Below are 21,711 nucleotides of genomic sequence, written 5' to 3' on the forward strand. Positions count from 1 at the left end.
CCGACCGCCGTTCGGCGACCCGCAGCCGCCGCGGCCCGAGTTCGACCCCAGCATGCCGCGCCTGGTGACGTCACTGGTCGGCCGCGACGCCCGGCTCAGCTGCATCGTGCGCACGCTCGGCAACAACACGGTGAGTCGACGATACCCCCGGCAACAACACGGCAGTGGGGGTGGCACGCTCGGCAACAACACGGTGAGTCGACGGTACCCCCGGCTACAACACGGCAGTGGGGGTGGTACGCTCGGCAACATCACGGTGAGTCGACGGTACCCTCGGCTACAACACGGCAGTGGGGGTGGTACGCTCGACAGCAACACGGTGAGTCGGTGGCATCCCCAGCTACAACACGGCAATGGGGTGGTACTCTCTGCAACAACACGACGGGGCGAGGCTCTGGTGCGAGCTTCCTCCCGCGTTATCGTCCACGATTGGACGGCAGTACAGCGGCACGCTACGCAACAGGACAGCAGTACCGCGGCACGCTATACAACAAGACGGTTGGACAGCGGCACGCTATACAACGGGATGGTGGGACAGCGGCACGCTATACAACAGGACGGTAGGACAGCGGCGCGCTATACAACAGGATGGCAGTACAGCGGTGCGCTATACAACAGGACGGTGGGACAGCGGTAAGCTCTATAACAGTACGGTGGGACAGCGGCGTGCTTCGAAACAACATGGTAGGACAGCGATACGCTCTATGACAGCACAGTGGGACAGTGGTGCGCTCCAATCCTCCTTTCGGGACATGGGTTCAGGTGCAAAACCATTCATTTGTCATTGTGTGTGCTAGTTTTTTTGTGAAATTGGTATCTTGGCTATTTTGAACTGCTCACTACTATCTATGGGCTTTGGATTGCCAAATTTTGTCTACATAAGGCAGGCCTACATATTTAGGGCTGTAGTCATCATATGAGCACAGAAAGATGTAGATTCGGGCTTGGTTTTAGCATTCTTATGCTGGCTGGCATTACCTGATCCCTTGCCTTTCAAGGTATAGATTGTTGTTTCCTTTTCAGAGTCTTCTGAAGACAGTTTTGCTAGCCTTATTCCTCGTAGAATAACCAGGAGAAAGAGAGAGGGAGAGAGAGAGAGAGAGAGAGAGAGAGAGAGAGAGAGAGAGAGAGAGACGTATACGTGTATATACATGTATCTATATATATACATATATATATATATATATATATATATATATATATATATATATATATATATATATATATATATATGTATATATGTATATATCCTGGTTGTTCTACAAGGAACAAAGCCTACTATATGCATGTTTCCTGTAAATGCATCTAACAACTGTACTTGAAATTAAGGTATCGTTATAATTATGCGACATTTGTGTTGGTATAATTGATATAAGGGGCTGAAATTAACTCCAGTGCCCTGGAGTACGTGTGCCCGGGATTGATCTTCGGTTCCTTCATGTAAGCCATGCGACAAATATAAAAGAAGGGATGAATATGCTTATTTCCCTTCTTACAGCGTCTTGTTTTGGCACTAATATCATAAGGTCGGGCATATGTACCTAAAGTGCAAAATTAGGTTGGTGGGCACACGCGGGATTTTTGGAGATGCTTGCCTTGAGGGGTGGGTGCCAGCTATCAAATCTGGGTGCGGGGCGGGTGCGGGCATCACAAATACACAAAAGTGGCAGCTTTAGCAGGGTCCTAATATACTCAGCAACAGAAAGCTAGGTCCACGGTATTTTTGCAAGCACGCGACGGGTCCGCGACACCCCTGGACGATACGAAATAGCATGATGGGCCCGCGGTACATTGGTCAAGAATGCCGGCGGAGCTCAGTTATAGTAGAGGGTCCGAGCTCGGCTTACGCGAGCGGTGCGAGCGGCATCCAGATCCCATATGAGCGGCACCCAGGTCCCATGCGAGCGGCATCTAGATCCCACGCGAGCAGGATCCAGATCCCATGCGAGCGGCATCCAGATCCCATGCGAGCAGCATCCACGACCCGTTAGATGGGATGTAGATCCAATGTGAGTGGATCCAGATACGATTCACTCGGTATTCAGATATTATGTAAGCGAGTGCAAGTCAGACGCGGACGGATTCCAGATCCAACGCGCGTGGGATCCAGATCATATGACTCCTACAGTCACAGGATGCTAGGATGTGTAGGATGCATAGGCCAGAATACCACTCAGAGCTGGCATCACGCGTCGTCGGTGGGTAGGCTCACTGTATCTGGCCGCGGCTGAGATCACAGATCGACAGTCTCTCAGCGCCGCTCACCGCTCAGAGCTGGGATCACGCGTCGTCGGTGGGCCGGCTCACTGTATCTGGTCGCGGCTGAGATCACAGATTGACAGTCTCTCAGCGCTGTTCACCGCTCAGAGCTGGGATCACGCGTCGTCGGTGGGCCGGCTCACTGTATCTGGTCGCGGCTGAGATCACAGATCGGCAGTCTCTCAGCGCTGTTCACCGCTCAGAGCTGGGATCACGCGTCGTCGGTGGGCCGGCTCACTGTATCTGGTCGCGGCTGAGATCACAGATCGGCAGTCTCTCAGCGCTGTTCACCGCTCAGAGCTGGGATCACGCGTCGTCGGTGGGTCGGCTCACTGTATCTGGCCGCGGCAAAGAGCGGCTGAGATCACAGATCGGCAGTCTCTCAGCGCTGTTCACCGCTCGGAGCTGGGATCACGCGTCGTCGGTGGGTCGGCTCACTGTATCTGGCCGCGGCAAAGAGCGGCTGAGATCACAGATCGGCAGTCTCTCAGCGGTGCCAGCCGTCGGTTGCGATCGCAGGCCGTCCGCCAGCTGACCATGTCACCGTCAGAACAACAGTGCGCCAGTCTGTCATCTGCGGCCGGGGCTGGAGTTACACGCCGTCAGTCAGACTGTCGCCTGTCTCCGGTCGGTGACTGTGGCTGGGGTGCCAGCGTGCCGGTCGGTTCGGTCGGCTGTATCCGGTGGGAGGGCGGAGAGGGCTGCCGCCCGTCCGGCCCGCGCAGGCTCTGCTGTCAGGGCTTTCCGTCCGCCTGGCCTCCTCTGAACGCTGCGCGCCGACTTCCGCAAGGCCGTGTGCTGTTCGCGGGAAGCCAGGCCTGGCCAGCGGGAGACGCCATGTCACTGGCTGCAGGGGAACCCACAACATGACAGCGGTTTGATTCCTTAGAAATTTATATTTTTCCCGAAAACCAGTAGCGTCTGTCCATGTCACATTGTTGCATGGGGAGGCGATAAAAACATTGCAAGCCTTTTCCTGCTATTATCAAACAAGACAAAGTTAGATCTCGAATGCAGACACCTCGGGTATTTGTTGGGGGAGGACTGCGTGGATAATCATGACAAATCTCTTTTTATGCAAAAAGGCTGACTTTGACCAGTCCACGAGACCTGGGCAGCGGCGCGGTCAGGATTTTCTTGAGGGGTGTCTAGACCTCAGCCAGAATGCTTTACGCTGATTTTTACTTAGTGTTAGGAGCAATCTACGATGAGGAGCGACAAAATGCCTGTCCAAAGAGTTAGCCCCCCCCCCCCCCATCTCCGTCATCCTTAAACATGCCTTCACCTATTTCAACTATCATGTTGACATTTCCCGTCAGTTACAAGGCGTGGTTACTGTCGCACAGCGAGCTAAACCGCGCCGTCACGCACATTTAGTGTAAGCTATGGTTTTCAAATGTCCCGCACCTTTGAATCGGTGTGTGCTGAAGCGTGATGCACACAAATGAAGTGTAAGCCACTGTTACTTGCCAGCCGGCTTTAAACCTCCTCTCCACAATGGCCGACAACCGAATGCACCGTAGGGCAGCCATGCAATTCACTGGCACACTAGCCGTCACTTGCGATTATCTATGCTCGGACCGAGATCAGAACCCTAGAACAACCACATCGTCCGCCCCTCCCCCGCTCCCCCCCCCCCCCCCCCCCCCCCCCCCCGCCGAGGCCGGAGGAGACGGACCGGATCACTGCTGCCGTGTCCCTGCCGTCCTGTCAGCGAAAAAACCCGCCGCAGATGAGGCGTAGCGCGCGGTCTAAACAGCAACGCACAGAGGGGCCCGCACTCAATTAGCGGCCGGCGATCGACGCCAAATGGATACAGGAAACGAGGCGCGCGCCGACCTGATGACCTGCGACCTGCCGGGGGCGACGAACCCGGGGATGGGATGAGTACTCCTTGAGAGCGCGTAGGGGCGGGACGTGGCGCCTGGAGCCGGGGAGGAGCGGTGTTCGTCCTTGAGAGCGCGTAGGGGCGGGACGTGGCGCCTGGAGCCGGGGAGGAGCGGTGTTCGTTCCTGAGAGTGCGTAGGGGCGGGACGTGGCGCCTGGAGCCGGGGAGGAGCGGTGTTCGAGACCCTGCCTCGGGGTGAGAGGGCCGTCGGCCCGTATTCAGCGGAGCGCAGGGCGATGACCTAGACTGGCTGTTCGCACCGTCTGCCTGGCATGGTGATGGGGGTCAGACTTTTGCTCGATTACGCTTTAGTTGAGTCGGTTTCTACTCTACTAAGGGTGCGTTTGATTGATTTCGAATCCGACTCTGAGCAGAGCAGTACGTATGTTTGGGTCATCTCCAACTCCTCATAAAGAATGCATCATGGCATTCCCGAATCAGTTCCAGCAGATATAATCCTAGTCAAAACTGTGCAGAAGATATTTAATGCACCGTTTAGAATTTATCTGCCCCAATCGCAGATCATTTGTGCATAAACCAGAGAAATGGCACACATTCTGCTCATTGTCAGTTACTGGGATGCACACGCAGACGGAAAAGTGAGAACTTTTGTTGTCAACGTTTTTTGTGCAGCCAGTTATGGTTATCCACGTCCTAGGTCGTAAAAGCATACTTCGAAAGTAATCATATCAATTTGTAGGTTAGCTCACTCAATTTTAAAAGCAACCAATTTCACCTTCACTTTTCAAAAGGTTGGCTCACTCGGGGCTGACTCTACCTTACACAGAATCAACACAACGCTGTAAGCAAACGGCGGGATGGGAGCGCAGCCTTCGCAGCACTTCATACTGATTCCATCACGTCATGTCGCTGTCATGCCATCATGCGGCTTGCTCCGTCGTCGCCGGGTACAGGCAGATGACGGCTCAATGCTCATCAAATCGCTAGTAGCCCGGTGCCCCTGCGACTTGGCTGGACATCGCCGTCACCAAACAAAGAACGAAATTGGTTCTTTCCCACCCAATGTCGGACAGAGATTGACTTCTGTATGTGCTGATGGGACATGAGGTCTTAGACTGGTACTGGATACATCATTGGCAATGGTCATGCAGTGAGCTGTGTTAATATGTGTCCATGTCGTAGTGGGTACCCATTTGTCTTCCAATGCATCACTTGGATCAATGATTCGTGCATTCCTGATTCAATTATTTATGCACGAATGCCCACAACCGATACATATTTTCTCGGTAATCATGCCGCTTTGATCACTTATCCAGAATCCCGAAATCGGTGTCCGATAAACGTAATCAGGCCGACGACCGTCCAGGCTGCTCGCGAACACGCTGAAACTGGTCTCATTTTCCGAAAGGTTGGTCCGAAGTCTGTTCGCCAATAGTTCGCATTACAGGCTCCGTTGGTCCATGCCTTCATCCTTCTGGCCTGGCTGATTGATTATTATTTCCGCCACGTGCCGATCCCGCTGAACGTTGCCACCACGCCCTTGTCTATTCTTAAAGCACAATATTGGCCTCTGGTGACTATCATTCTTTCAATGAATACTCACACCAACAATAACTCAAATAGCCTGGGTGATTATCTCGTTAATTGGACAGACAAATTGAGGGTAACGGGCAATAACTTGGACTAGGAAACCGCGGGTGCTTAAATTTTCGCCACAATGCCACCACCAAACACAATTAATTATTCAGATTAGCCGGTTCCTGGAAGCCCCATCTGTGCCCCCTGGACGTATCTCCATTTGGACCGCCGCGGCCGGGACGTGGTCTCGTCTCAGCGGCGCTTCCGGCCCGGTTGTGCCACCAGAACGACTCCCGGCGGCCGCTCCCTCGCCCGAGGCGCAATGACCGCGGGCGACTAGCGGCCGGCTGTATTGGGAATCGAAGCCGGCTGAATTTCGTTAGGCAGCCACTGCTGCCGGCGCCTGGCCGCAACGGCTCGTTTGCCGTTCGCGAGAGGAAGCCTGTGCCGTTAGGCTGTCGGCGGCAGAGTGAAGATGCTCACCTCGCGCCGCCGTTAGAGACTGTGGGCGATGGATTGAAGATGCTCACCTCGCGCCGCCGTTAGTCTGTCGGCGGTGGAATGAGATGCTCACCTCGCGCCGCAATTGGGCTGTAGGCGGTAGAGAGTAGATGCTTACCTCGCACCGCCGTTAGACTGTCAGTGGCAGAGTAAAAATGCTCACCTCGCGCCACCGTTGGACTGTAGGTGATTGAGTGAATATGCTCACCTCACGCCACCGCTGGACTGTCGGCGATGAAGTGTTAGCCTGTCGGCAGCAGAGAGAAGATGCTCGCCTCGCGCCGCTGTTAGTCTGTCGGCGGTGGAGTGAGGATGCTCACCTCGCGCCGCCGTTGGACTGTAGGCGATGGAGTGAAGATACGCACCTTGTGTCGCCATTAGACTGTCGGCGATGGAGTGAGGATGCTCACCTCGCGCGCGGAGGCGTCAGCCCCGAGGCCAGGGCCGCCGAAGTGGCGCGTTGGCTGAGTGTGGCTGTGCTGAGGCCTGCTTCTTCATTAGCTCGCGGGAAGGCATCGATCTGTTTGTCTGTCCAGTTACCCATATATGCCCATGGCTTCTCGGACCCAGAAACCCTGACCCTGAGTTACTGACCAATTCCTGGACGTCAGAACACAATATTTTCGCCCGGCCTTATTATAAATGACCAAAGGTATCACCGCTAAACAAAATTTCCCGGGATGGGAGTAGAGCTCCTCGCCGGGGACGCCGAGCTCCTCTGCGCAGCACGGAGACATTCCAGCGGTTGACCCGTGGCGCTCCGACCTGCTCGACCCGCGTGTCATCCGCGCCGCTTTCGTCGCGCTTAAGAGTCTGCGTTTTGGCGCGCTCTCCCGGCCTCCGCATGATCCAGGGGCTTGCCCAAAGCCCGCCGAAAGCCTGGATGACGGCGCTAATGACGCATCGGACACGTGTCCGCTCGCAGAGCGGCCTGATGCATGTGTGCGTTTATCGCCGTGGCAGGCATGAAGAGCGCCGCTAAGCCGCGCTCCAGCCATGAGGACCATCGCCTCATGAGAGAAGACGCTTGGCAGTTCATGATAGTCTCGATTAGTGCGGTGGAGACGAAATCGCGCGGCCCAAGTCAGGATGGCTGGAGGCATTGCGTTGAGCTCTGTTCATGTATGACCTAGATCTAGCTGTGGGATCGAGAGAGCGTGTGAACTTGAGCTGAGCATTCGGTTAGGAGAATTTGAGCATTCGACCAAATTTTGGAATTTAGTAAATGTCCTACTCAGGATGGCTTTCAAAATAATACGTCTGAAACACGCGAACAGATCATCCAAAAAAACAGGACCAGTACTAGCGTTGGCCGACGAAGTAATGTTACGAAAATCACTATCCTGGTGTAATTTGCATGCTTCCGTATCAAGTTTTTCGTAAATTGAAGACACAACAATCCAGATGATTATTTATATGCGGCAACACACCATTTCAAGCATTTTCAAGGCTTATGACACTAAAACTAATCGTTAACCCAATACCTCTTCCAACGTCACTATGCTTCTTATGATTTAAAAGGGATTGGGCGTGCCAAAAGTTTTCGACTCAATGCTTATCTTCAGCTGTGACGAACATGAGTCATGATTTTTGAAAACATTCTTTTGAATTATAGACAAAAGGTACAAGAGCTACAACCGCACACCTGGCATTTGAGCAAGATGGACTTTGGTACACTTTGCCGTAACAAAGGGTGCGTAATGTCATAAGGATTCATGGCACGGATAATGTAATGAATGGTTCTCCGAAAAGCTGGTACCTACATCGTACTTAACCGTGAGCACATGGATGAAAAGCACACTTCCAAAATGCTGCAGCGCAAAACCCGCATAGATGCCGAATAGGACACAATCAGACTGAATGTCCCGAGTGTCTGCGTATGTGCTTCTAAAAAACAGCGCTGGATCCTTTCGCTCATTTTGGCCAGTTTACATGCATAGTGTGCAAAATGCGGATTCCCTGGCTGACTTGCGGTTATGATCTTCTTTGCCTATCGTGTTCTCATTTCCAAACACAATCGAAAATGAATATGCCATACCTCTTAGGACTTCGTTGGAACGCATGAAATATGCAACAATGAGACAGGCACAACTTTGCCCGAAGATAATTTGGCGTTGTTCCGAGAAAGGCACAGTCTTAACACAAAATGTTTAGACACCTTTTGTTTAATATCGTGACTGAACCCTTGACTAACAGCTCGTATAAGCAAACTTCATGCACAATTAAGTTAAGCTGAATTGTTCATTTCCAATATATGCCAAATTTTCAGGTTTGAAGGATATGTTCCACCTTTACATAGGGTTTTAAGCTGAAACAACCATTTTGAGCACTTTTTCATGTAGTTCAAAACCATGCCCTTTTTAAAACCTAAAACCCCCTGGTTCCTGAGTTATACGCCCGCAAAAGCGCGAAATGTTTATTGGGAGACTACTTCAAAGTCACCTTGGCATTGATGTCGTCATTGAAACGCCATACGATTGCCATTATATTACAGGCTGTTTTCTGCTTATGGTCAAAATAGCATGGCCACTGAAACATCCGCAATAGCGATGATGCGGCACGTATGATACAATCCGCGGGAGGTAATTGGCCGTTAGTAAGATTTCGCTGCTGAATGCATGTCGCGAACGTAAGCGTGAGCACTTTCGGGTTGTGCGGCACTCCTCGCCAACGGGGCATATTTCTTTATTCACTCAATGTTATAAAAAGAGAACGACACTGTGCGCAAAAAAGTGCAGCACCGAAAAAACGGCACTCTCCCGAATGGTATTATAAAAAAAGACGCGCCGGCATACCTGCCTCTTTCTTCTGCTGGCGTTTTTTCTTCTTCTACTCACGTATTTCTTACAGACAGCTCGGTTCACCCCTTGTGTACCGGAGCAAAAAACATTGCACGGGTTTATGGATTAGCAAGGCATTATAGAATTAGGGAAATATTACAGTAATTTTAGATATATACATGCTACTGAAATTTTGCAGATATTGTAGGGCAAATTTAAATTTTGAACAAAAAAAATTGTGCCCTTCAAGTAGAACTCCTTAAGTTGTATTACCATTAGCCCTCCGCTGGACTTTGTTTTGAAGGGAGCTCACGGTGAAATGTGGTGCTATAGCCGAAGACATGTGCGGAAGTGGCAAGAAAATATGTAATTTGATAGTCCCGCGGGTTGCGCAAGTGCAGGATCACACTTATTTGACATTTGGGTGTGAATCAGGCCCTTGAAATGGGTGTGATCACTGGTGGTGCGTGCCAGTGGCTTGTATTGATCTTAATATGCTAAGAGTGTATGTGCGAGGTTTGTACTTGTGAGAGAGTACATTGTTTTGGTATTCTTTGAATCTAATGACTCCCAATGAAATGTGATATACTGATACCTGCCTCTATCTTTAGTTTCGCGTTTCAACACGACACGGTAGTGATGTCGGCAAGTTGAAAAAAACACTAGCATCCATGCTGCAGGGGTGTTCAAAGGCATTTTGCTACTTCATTATAGTCTTGCCAACATTTTGAACCTATTGAGGTATATACAGTATGTAACCAATCCATTGCATGTCATTATGTTAGCAATTTATTTGGGCAGTGCGGACAGATCAGCACAGCTCATTAATGCACATGCCCCGTAAAAGCTCGCATGATGCAGCTTTGCAAAACTGTCTTTCACTTAAGGATTCTCAAAAAATAGTGTCGTATTATTGTAGATGCACATACTACTGTATCAGTGAATTGTGTATGCAGGCAAGCGTTGCTTGTAAGTCATCATTGTCATAGTCACTGCAACTTGTGTGAGATGCTGGGTGCTGGGAAATGTGGAGAAATGTTGCTGTTGGTTTCTTGGATAGCACTTGATGATATTTTCATCATGAGCCTTGTGTGCACCGGCAGCTTCATCACTTCCTTGCATTTCGCCCATCTAACCATGACTACGCGCACTTGTCATGTCTCCAGCTTTGTGCAAGTTCAGCAGGTTTTCAGTGTTATTTTGCTACATGTAATATTTTCTTGTTATACATGTGTTATTATTTGTGAACAATATTTTTGAGTGAAGCAGCCTGATGGCTGCAGCGTGTTGCATGGCTGTGGAAGCAGAAGACGTGTTTGCATGCTTGTCATCTATGTTTTGTGGGTTCTCAAGAAAGGCTGAGCAAGTAATGTCATTTATTGGTTGTGTTCTTTACTGAAAGTGATTTGTATATTGTATCATGTGTTTAGGTCAGTCATATGTCATATGCGGAGTTAATACAAGAACGCGTGCTTGACCCATTTTTTCATGATAAAACTGATTATGAATGCAGCAGGGATCGCAGTACAGAAACCATACCGTTGTTGACTATGTCATGCCACATTACAGCACTGAGGTAGTTCCACGATGACACTGTTGACCCGTGCCATTACACGATGCACCACATTGGTTGGCTACTCTATATCAAGCCTATGAGATAACAGCTTATATTTTATGAATGACTGGTAACAACCGATTAAGGACACCAAAAGACTATCACCAGCGCGAATGATTGGCACCACAATAGTTATATCAGGGTTAACCGATAATTGCATTAATAATCCTAAACAAGAAAACCATCATTGGTAGCTCAACCTTGCCATCTTTACCATAGAAATAGGAATGCTTTGTTAATCAGTCCATAGCAATGCTCCTGATTTATTAATTTTTGCAAGTAACTGGATTTCCAGCTACAAATGATAAAGAAAGTAACTTCTGTGCACATCACATATCAATATCAGGACTACAGCACTGCACGCAAGGACAGTACGGTATTGACATCCTCAACAGTCCTTGGCAGCTTTCGGCAAGAGATTCATTACAGCATGTGGCAATTTTCCCAGCACATCGTGCTTTGATATTGATAATCTGCCCTAAAAGCTGGCGATCGCCATGTTGCGTGCGTCAAGCAACCCACCAAAGCTTCTCTTACGACCAGTACCAAGACAAAAAATTCACAAACAAGCCATTCATTGATCCGCCACCTAACACAGCGCCCGCGACGAGAATGGCCGGTTGGCGTCAGCTTTCGTGCGTTTTGAGGCATTCTTTAGGCCGGCTCGATTCCATGACGCCATCAAACAATGACGTGATGGAGTGCGTTTTTGCAAACTTTGAAATTTTGCTACTTAGGGTCATTTTTGAACCTTGAAAGCTTACCAATAGTCACAAGTAAGCTTTTGCCGTCGCATCTGATGCTCATCTCAATATATTAATGTGGAAGATTCCCTTTAAGAGACTGCCCAAACCGTGGAAGCTCAGCAAACTTTCTAGGCGGACGGTCTGTCTTTAAATGGTTGACATAAGGGCTAAGTCAGTATAAAATGCATTGGCTGCTCACGTATTCCGTCGATGTTATCTATGCAAGATCTACCTTCATAAGGTCAAAATTTGGAAGACGCCCGAATGGTGCAGACTGCGGCATGATTTGTGACAGGTTTGAAATATCCTAAATGTGAATATCCATGAGTGTTCCAGTGTCCCATCAAATCAATGAGTGTTCCAGTACTTAAGGAATCGTTTAAAGATTCTCTAGAATTCCGGTTTGGCTAGGACATTGGAACCTTTTTTATTTGTAGATGGATTTAAAAAGACCCATTATGTCTTAGGCGCCGAAGAATTGTTTGGGACCCAGGACCTTTTCATTTTTCGGCTGTTTCTGTTCGCATACATAAACTCATTTTTAGGATTTTGAAAAGATCAATTCCTTTTATTGTGTAGAGACCCGGGCTTCATTTTTAGATTGATACACATGCCTGCTGGGAACCTCCCTCCCTCCCAAAATCTCCAGAATCCATCAGGACTCTTCTCTTGGATCACCTCTCTTCTTATGTGTTGCAGGCGCTTCTCACCAAGCACCCGGCTGATATACTCACGTCTCTTGGCACGCACCCGACGTTTTATAATCTGCGCAGTAAAACATAGCTTATCTGAATGCCACCATCATCAAAAGCTGATTTCACCGTCCTTCAGCGCCGTACGTAAATCGTGGCCCACTAGCTCGCGTCAACATTGTTATAGCGTGTTCCCGATTGCCTCCCGGCTCCTCCAGGTACCACATGACAATTCCACTGTGAAAAGATTAGCTTAGTATGGGCCACTACCGGTTCGGCTTACCACCTATCGTCTCTCATCAAAACGTGCCATATGTTCCTCAGTCACCCGTCTCATGTGCTGCACCACGTTGTTTCCAGTGTGTGAGTTCTGTCTCAGAACCTTGCTGCTGTCCGGCAGCCTTTGCCCGACGCCTCGTAGAAAATTGCACAATGTCCTCAAAGGCCTTCAGCTTCGATATTTGCGTCATGTCAGGTGGCCGCAAGTATCGTCACATTTCGGACATGTGAGCCCACGTGAGCTTGCGCACTACCCACCAGGCCCATAAGCTCCACTTCCACGACAATGTCCGGTACAAATTTCACTCTACCGTTGAATCATAGACCTTCGCTTGGAAACTTCTCACAAACTTTTACCCGCGCACCAGAATGGGTCCCCGGAACACTGATATAGCGTCGCTGCGCGAAGCCGGCCAACGCCACCGCTTTCCCAGATAGTGCTGCTCTCTAATGGGTTTCTGCTTGCCATCCGCAGTTTGAATATGCTTTCTGTGAGTTCGAAGGTTTTGGGATTGGTCGACGCGTTTGTGGTGCACGGTAGGCGTCTGAGATCATGGCTCCGCCACTAGTCATTGCTGACGCGCAACTCACAATAGTATTTGTATTGGATAACTTGCTTCTCTGTAGTGCCTAAACTTCCCTGCAAGATTTACACAGCCCTTACGTGTTCATAGCGTCTGTGACAGTTATGTCTTCTTCCGAAACCATAGAAAATGCCCGCTATTCAGCATGGTAGCGTGATTAACACGCGGTCGTCACGACAGGCTGGTTTAAATAACTCCTTCCCAGTTTCTGGAATTATTTCCGTACCGTGCCACGCCGGTCTATAATATCTTCAGTACCTGACAGGTGGTCAATTCCAGACATTCTAGAACACAGGATGTCAACGTCAAGTTAGATGACTGAGTTACGACGCTATCACCGAGGGCGCGCTGCTATGCGACTTTCGCCTGCACATGCAACGACTCGCAGTTTCCGTTCCTGTTTTAGATCGTCCTGGTGGCATTCATCGACTAGTTTGACGCTCCGCCAATCAGTGCCAGCGTCAGTGCCAGTGTCAGTCACTCTACATGGAGTCACGCTGGCCTACCACCAGAAGTCATGAGCTCATCTAGAAGTGTCAAACTATGGTGACTTGCTACGTCCGCTTGCAGTAAGATGAGCAGAACGTGCACGTTCCCGCACACATGGCACATGTGCTGTGGATTGGAACGGTAGGTAAAGACAAGAAGACCTTCTCTTAACATTATGCTACACTCACCTGGTTTGACCTTCACATTTTGTCCTTGCAATCTTCATGAAATTATTGTGCAGCTGAAGAGTATGTCCTTTCGTTTGGGAATGATTCAATGATAGACGAGCATTGTCACGTGTCCTAGAAGGATGTTAGGTCGTTCTAAAATTGAATTATTATGATTGTTTAGTGTTTCGCTTGACCTGTAGCGTTAGCAGTCAGGCTGGAGGTGTCAATTTGACGATTCACAGTTGAGAATGACCACGGATAACTTATTTAATTTTTCCGGCCTGACGACAAAGTCCTGAGATACCATGGACAAATGTTCACCTCTCGGGCGGTCGCAAGTGGCGGGATACCCCAGGCGCGTGGTACCGGTTCAACGTCATGTGATGCCGTTGCCACAAACGCGCTGGAGCCGTGAGGCGGGTCCTTTTGCAAGTACACCCAGTCGGTCACGGCACGGCGCGTCACTAAATCGCCTACGTTCGCCGTGCCGTGTGCTGTGCACGGCGCTCACCTGCTACCAGAGATCAGCGCCGTCTTGCCGTGCCGTGTGCTGTGCACGGCGCTCACCCGCTACCGGAACTCAGCGCCGTCTGGCCGTGCCGCCAGGTGTCGTGGATCCGGCAGGAGGACCTCCACATCCTCACCATCGGTCGCTACACGTACACCACCGACCTGCGCTTCGAGGCTCTGCACGAGCCGGGCAGCGCGTTCTGGGCGCTGGCCATCCGCGGCACCCGTCGCAACGACTCGGGCCTTTACGACTGCCAGATCAGCACCAAGCCCGTGCTGACGACCACAGTACGGTTCAGCGTCATCGGTGGGTCCGAGATCGGTGGTGGCGGCTGAGTGTCACCTCTAGTCACTTTGTGTTTGGTTTTTGGCCGATACCGATTAGGATTCTGTTGGACAAGCAGGCGGGTTTCGGTACAAGGCAACGAACTTTAGTGATTTCATTGAAAAATGCACTAGGTGTTGGCGCTAAATCGTGCTAGTAATCACTGGACAATTTTGGCCACAGCAATGATATAGGTATCGGCGATTCGTTGGTGTTTGGTCATTGTTGGTCACTTACGATTACGATCACTCGCGATGCCGGCAGGCACGACTACAGACGATATATGACTCTCAGGTTTGTCTGACCTGTCATGAGCGATGGGCATGCCCCCTCCCTCCCCCTCTAGCTCTTCTCTGCATCCTTGCCACTTCCAAATGAGGGGTGTACACATCCAGCCAACATCTCTGTGTTATATTAGTCAAGAATATCAGGCTTATTCAAACCATAAGAGCACCAAGATGTAACGGCGTTCGGGTCGTTCTGAAATGGTCATCAACGCTGCAACTTAGACTTCAGGCTGATTATGAATTTCCCGATTTATGCTGACGAATCCGTGCGTGGTGTCATCAAGTATCATTAGGCGTTGTGAAAGAAAGGCCTGTCAATTTTGCTGTCTTGATTCACTCACGATTCACATTGCTATTTGATTGGCTTAACGCGCTTCACGTGCCAAAAGAGCATGGATTATTCAAAACCTCTCGTGTGCCGGTGCTTAGTTCGTCGATAGAACTCCTGGCGTCTGATTACAAGAGCACTGAGCTGTTGACAGCGCCATGCCGTGCATGGCATGCCGTGACGGGCATGTGACCCTGTCAAGGGCCTCTCCGGCGATAAGCTGGCCGTGGCCGGTGGATCCAGGATCCCGCGACACGCGAGCCAGTGGACCAGGCTGACTCGGCAGCTGACGGTGCCAGACCGTGGCGCGCCCGCCTCCCAGGACCAGCTCGCCGCCCCGCCGGAGAGCTGCCTTTATTAGAGGCTAGTTAGTTTCCATTAGCGGCGATATATACATATATTCCTGGGCGGTGAGCGGCGCAGGAACTAGACACAATCAGTCCTGTCGATATGACTCATTGTTTTCTGGTCTGTTCGTCATGATAGGTTCACGTCCTGCTCTCTTGGGCGCCAGTGTAACCGCTCATCTGGTCTGTTCGTCATGATAGGTTCACGTCCTGCTCTCTTGGGCGCCAGAGTGGCCGCTCATCTGGTCTGTTCGTCATGATAGGTTTACGTCCTGCTCTCTCGGGTGCCAGAGTGGCCGCTCATCTGGTCTGTTCCTCATGATAGGTTTACGTCCTACTCTCTTGGGCGCCAGAGTAGCCGTTCATTTGGTCTGTTCGTCATGATAGGTTTACGTCCCTCTCTCTTGGGCGCCAGAGTAACCGCTCATTTGGTCTGTTCGTCATGATAGGTTCACGTCCTGCTCTCTTGGGTGCCAGAGTAGCCGCTCATCTGGTCTGTTCGTCATGAAATCATCGCGTTTGCAGCTCTACAAACTAAACTAACAGACCAACGGGTTCCAGTCACCCGTGTTCGTTTGAAGGGTTAAACGTGCAGAGCCGGGGAGGCACGGTGTCCAGCACTTCTCTGCTGAACTACACCCGTTTCCAAAGCTATGCATCAAGCTCCGGCGGGTCAGTGGATCCAGACATCTTTTTGTATCAGCACAGTGGATCTGATGTATGGAATCTTAACAATATTCTATATTTCTACTTAAAATTTATATTTCTAGTTTTAATACACGTGGGCTAATGACATGCATTCCGCCAAAGGGCGTTGATCTCCCTCAATTTATATTCATCATTCTATAAGAGTCCTTTGGCACCTCACTTAGATCTGATAGCCAGTCTGATACTGGCTTAGCCACAGACTAGACATGCTGTGCAAATTCAAAGGTGCCTCTGGCCTCTGGTCATCGTTGACAAAGCAGACTGTGCTGTTTTTAGAATGGAATTAGATCTATGACTTAACAAGTGATCTTTAAACTAACATAAAGAATCGGAGACTAAAATGTTTTCAGCATGCGAAGCCTGTTGATAACCATCTTTTTCGTTTTTTGCGTACTCTTCCCTCCAGACAATATTTTGATGCCTGTTGGGCGCCATAAGTTGGCTCCGCCACCTTCATAGCAAATCACGGACTATTGGCGGAGGGGATCGCAAGATATATGAAAAGTGATATAAGGATCTCGCTTATACATATATATATATATATATATATATATATATATATATATATATATATATATATATATACATGCGCGAGCGCGCGCGCGCGCGCGCGCGCGTGTGTGTGTGTGTGTGTGTGTGTGTGTGTGTGTGTGTGTGTGTGTGTGTGTGTGTGTGTGTGTGTGTTGTTATAGGGCTATCACATGCCGTCGGAGGCAATATGATTACAGCTTCAAAGAAAAGTCAAACGAATACGATCAGGATGCGTTGCCATCTAGCAATCATAACTGTTCGTTTTCAACACTTTGGCACGTTGCATAGGTTTTGACATTTGTTTATCGGCGCATGAATTCAGCGTTGTGTTTTCGGATTGCGTTGTTATCCCGCCAAACATATCGCTACAAAGTAATTCCAAAAATGAGATCACTACAACCGGCGATACCACCCCCTCATTGATCCCATGCGAGCCAGTACATACTGAGCACACACGGCTCGGTCGCCCATGACCCCACGACCCTGTCACCGGTCCCAGTGACCAGCCCAGACCGCGCGTTACAGTGCCCGAGACCCGGATCCTGGGCGCCAGCAGCGTGTTCATCCAGCGAGGCAGCGACGTGAACCTAACGTGCACGGTCAGCTACAGCCCGGAGCCTCCCGAGGCCGTCCAGTGGTGGCTCGACAACAGGGTACGTCACCGCCCTAACGTGCGCGGTCAGCTACAGCCTGGAGCCGGCCCAGGCCGTCCAGTGGCGGCTTGACAACAGGGTACGTCACCGCCCTAACGTGCGCGGTCAGCTACAGCCTGGAGCCGGCCCAGGCCGTCCAGTGGCGGCTTGACAACAGGGTACGTCATCGCTCGACTCACGCCTCGGCGGCGGCCAGTGGGCGCACGGCGGACAGGGTCGGCAGCCTGCTATTTCCGTGCCTGTATTTGATTTAGCGGACAGCAGGTGCCCGCCTCGTTGACAGCCCCAGTCACGTCTGAGGATAAGTCGGCTCAGATGTGTAGCGCATTCGCTCATATAGTTTGCTGCTCTGCCGCCCTGTATATGCCGATCGAAATCCCGCTGGTGCTACCTTCTGGCACAGTCTCCCATTCTTGTTAAAAGCAGCAAAGCGCCTTGTGAAGATGGTCGCTTGGAACGTTGGCAAACGGATGGTGTGTTATATCTGAGACAGCCGTGAATAAGTTTTGCCAACGACAGTGGCTTGGCCGTCGCTCGCGGCGTGATTTTTCGGCGGCTCCGAGTCAGCCGACGTCAAGGTTTCGCCGCTGACGTCCGAACCGGCGACACGTGTCGGCCCTTGATCTGAAATACCCTAAACTGACATCAGCCGGCGGTCATTGGCGGCGACGCGCAGTCAATCGAGGAGAAATTTGTCACGGGGAGGTTGTTGAAAAATCTGCCTTTTAACCTGATGGGGCTGGTGCCCGACCTTTCTGCCAGCAACCCGCTGCGTACAATAAGACGTCCAGCAACGTCAAACTTTCTTGATCTATCCAAACGTGACGCACCCAGATGGACCGTGTGATGCGACTGCCATTGGGCGCCGCTGTCTGCAGACGGTGGCCTTCAGCTCCGCTCGCGGCGGCATCAGCGTCATCACCGAGAAGGGCCACCGGACCACGTCCCACCTGCTGATCCAGCGGGCCGGCAGCCGGGACTCGGGTCGCTACTCGTGTCACCCGAGCAACGCCCAGCCGGCCTCCGTGACCGTGCACATACTGGCCGGTGAGTGACGCCCCCGAGAGGCTCATGCCGCTGGGGTGGCGCCGTCCGTAGCGTCTGCCGTCGTCCTCCGCCGTCGCAGTGGCTTCCCGCCCTGGAAAGGGACAGGCCACTGCGTGATGTTTGCCGCGCGAGTTTTGAACAGTCGGGTGATGTCTTGCGGACACGCTCGAGTGCAAACTAGCGCGCTGACATTGGCCGCTGGCTCGGCAGGCGAGCAGCCGGCAGCGATGCAGAATAGCGGCGCCTCGCTGCCGTCGGGCCGGAGCGCCGCGTCGGCTGCCACGCTGCTTTGGCTTCTCCTGCTCCGCAGAAGACCGCCCGGTATCAGGTGATCTCAGGTCAAGGTCACCGTCTCAAGTAGCGGGGGCGCTGTGGAACTGAGCCGTGGCAGTGGACGCCGACCTGAGCCGTTGTCGGGTCCGGCCAGCGACGTTCGACCGAGCTCTGCGTGGAACTGGAGCGGTCTGGCGGCAGGTGGAGCGTCGAGCTCTGTGTGAAACTGGAGCGCTCCGGTCGCAGGTGGAGCGCCGAGCTCTGTGTGGAACTGGAACGATCCGACGGCAGGTGGAACGCCGAGCTCTGTGTGGAATTTGGGCGGTCCGGTGGCAGGTGGAGCGTTGAACTGGGCGCTAGCAAACCACTCACAGCATCGCAAAGCGCGAAGGTGGAGCGGGAGCGAAGCGGGACACCGCGGCCGAGCGCCATGCATGCTCCGATTATGCATAGCAGATGTGTGGTTGGCATGAGGTGAGAGGTTGATCGATCTAGCTTTGCCTAATGTGCTATTTTTTGGGATGACAAACTCATGCGTTGTGATGGCGCCGTGGGTGGTTGAAATGACGTGGTATTCTCATTCTAAGACTGAGGCTCACTGCGTTGAGCGCTCGAATTGTTTTGCGTGTCTAAATGATAACGACGAAAGTACCAGACTGCACTGGATCAATTACCTTCTGGAACTCAGCTTTTATACAATTCCTTTGCTTCTGAAAGGATGTCTTTCACTCCACGGACTTTGCTCCTTGTTTGGCGTGCAAGTGCTTTGATCATTGACGCGACTGTTAAGGAGGCTCATCAGGTCTTTTGCAATACTCATGTTCTTCGTGTCATATTCTCGCCACAGGACGCGATTCCAGACAAAGTACGGCCACTTTATGGCGGCACGAAATTACGAGCACGGCAAAACGGCTACTGGAGGTGAGCATCAGTCGTGATGCGATGTGTGCAAATGAGACGTGAAGCGCACCGGAACCAACAAACCATTATTTTAGGCGAGCTGGTGGCAGGCCCGTCTGTTATTAATGTCTCAAGTCGGCGACATTTTACGATATTACGAATAATGCAGCGGTATCGACAACACGGTACATTGGTCCGTGACTTCCGTTTGCTCACATGTCTCACTGTCAGGATGCTCCTGCCGAAGCTGTCTAACCATTGTAGGCATTCGGGAGTTCTTTGTGGGATTCGTTCCCGATGACACGTTTGGCCATCAGTGTGTCATGCCCTAATGTTTCCGGACGCACTCGTGAGGACTTCAGAGGATACTGGAGAGATCCAAACGACTTTATGATCTGAGTCACGTGATATGTTTTGTGTAAGAATGCAACCATCGTAAGTTTTCTATGTGCTTATGTGCCGTCAGCATTCCCGACGTCGTGTTTGAGAGCTTGAGGAAATACCAGGGGTGACTCATGATAGTTGTCATGCGTCAGAACCATGAGTTGCTTGTGTGGTGGGTTCTCTTTTGATAGGTTAGCAACATTTTGTGTGTGTTTGGTTTGAATAAAATTAAGCTGAAAAGATACTGGTGTCGGACTGCATCTGTGAATAAGCATCATGTACACTAACCACACGAACTCCAATACATCGATTGACGCAGATGCATGTTTTATGGTTATTCTCGGTTTTATTTTTATATGTGCAGTGTGCGCCTTGTGGATGTGTTGAGATTACGCAGTCACCTTTTAGTTTGAAAGCCTTACTCATAACTTAATAACAAGCGATAATAACAGCCACCCCGAGCACAATTTCGAAGGGAAATCAAAAGCGCTTATATCGTTAAGTGCTCACTAACTCTCCCAGCCAATCGTTGACTGAGCCCGATACGTTTTCATGCGGCTCAGTGGCGTCGATTGAAACCGGGACCTGCCATCCAATATCTGCCGGTACCGTAATGGGTGTTCGCCAACCACATGCACAACACACATGGCGAGTCACGAGGATACGAGACACGACGGGACCCGCCTGCAGCCTCTGACCTGTGGCGATGTGCGAACCCACCTGTGGCCTCAGGGCTGCGGGGATGCGCGAACCCACCTGCAGCCTCTGACCTGTGGGGGTGTGCGAACCCACCTTCGGGCTCCGAGCTGTGGGGACGCACGAACCCACCTGCAGCCTCTTAGCTGTGGGGATGTGCGAACCCACTTGCAGCCTCTGAGCCATGTGGATGTGCGAACCCACCTTCGGGCTCTGAGCTGTGAGGATGTGCGCGCGGATTCCTCCGTTTGCCGCCACCACAGTGTGGGCGAGGCGGCAGCTGCGACACTGACCGCCATTGACACCGTTCCAATCACAGCCCACATGCAGACGGCGGCCGGTGGCCGGCCTATCAGCCGCAGCCGCTGCCTTCCCAGCGGGCGGGCCCGAGCGATGACGGCGGCGACATCTCTCTGCGGTCGCGAACAGGCGTCCAGCGTGACAGCCGTCCCAGGCGGAACTGACACCGGGGGGGGGGGGGGGGGCGAGCCGCTCCGACCGAGTGCCGTCAGCGGTTCGCGTTCCCGCGGTGGGCCTGCGCAGCCACGCCGCCGTCATTACCGTCTCGCTCTCCTCCGTTCTCGGTAACTGCCTGCGTTGTTGTTTTATTAATGATGTGCTTTATCCTGTTGCAAAAAGTTTGGACTTGTTATGTTGTTTTAACTTGGTTAATATGAGTTTGCAACATCGTAGAAATCAAATGATGTATTGCAAACCAGGAGGAAAAAGAGCAGACACATTTTGAGCTTCTCAACTCACTTGGCTTACGGTTCTGAGAACTGGAGTTCGCATAAGGTTGAATGTCGGAAGTCTTACGTTGCATTAATCCGCTCCAGTGGGTTATTCTGGCAGGAGCTTTGACTTTGGACACCGCTGAGGTACTAGATGTCGTGAGGCCACGCACGCACTTTCGGAGCAGACATGGAGGATTGCTGATGGTTGCAAACGGTACACGCCTTTGCGGCGGTGTGCACAGTTATGCAAATCATGACGTGGCTTGGTTCCGCCTCGCTTTGCAATGAATGGTGAGTTGCGTGTACCCAGGCGGTACACGTGCAGTTGCGTGCAGATACACGAACCCAAGTGTGGCGCAGGATATTCCAACTGCCGAGAGCCTTGCGGGCATCAGCAAACTAACGCATATAGAGAGGCCTTCGATGGATGTGTGCCACCAAAATAA

At 51.3% G+C, this 21,711-nt stretch overlaps 1 protein-coding gene across 1 annotated transcript; it reads left to right on the forward strand.

The window, feature by feature from the left end:
- Nucleotide 1: 1 nt before the first annotated feature.
- On the forward strand, nucleotides 2-20,062 carry LOC119100084 (hemicentin-1; the record flags this gene model as incomplete). Its single annotated transcript, XM_037223198.1, has 5 exons — nucleotides 2-130; nucleotides 14,149-14,359; nucleotides 17,104-17,231; nucleotides 18,110-18,278; nucleotides 18,489-20,062. Coding segments are annotated over 5 exons (759 nt in total), but the record flags the coding sequence as incomplete, so codon positions are not given.
- Nucleotides 20,063-21,711: the final 1,649 nt, after the last annotated feature.

Source organism: Pollicipes pollicipes, unplaced genomic scaffold, assembly GCF_011947565.3.
Source record: "Pollicipes pollicipes isolate AB1234 unplaced genomic scaffold, Ppol_2.1 Scaffold_4881;HRSCAF=5763_pilon_pilon_pilon, whole genome shotgun sequence".
Lineage (NCBI taxonomy): Eukaryota > Metazoa > Arthropoda > Thecostraca > Pollicipedomorpha > Pollicipedidae > Pollicipes > Pollicipes pollicipes.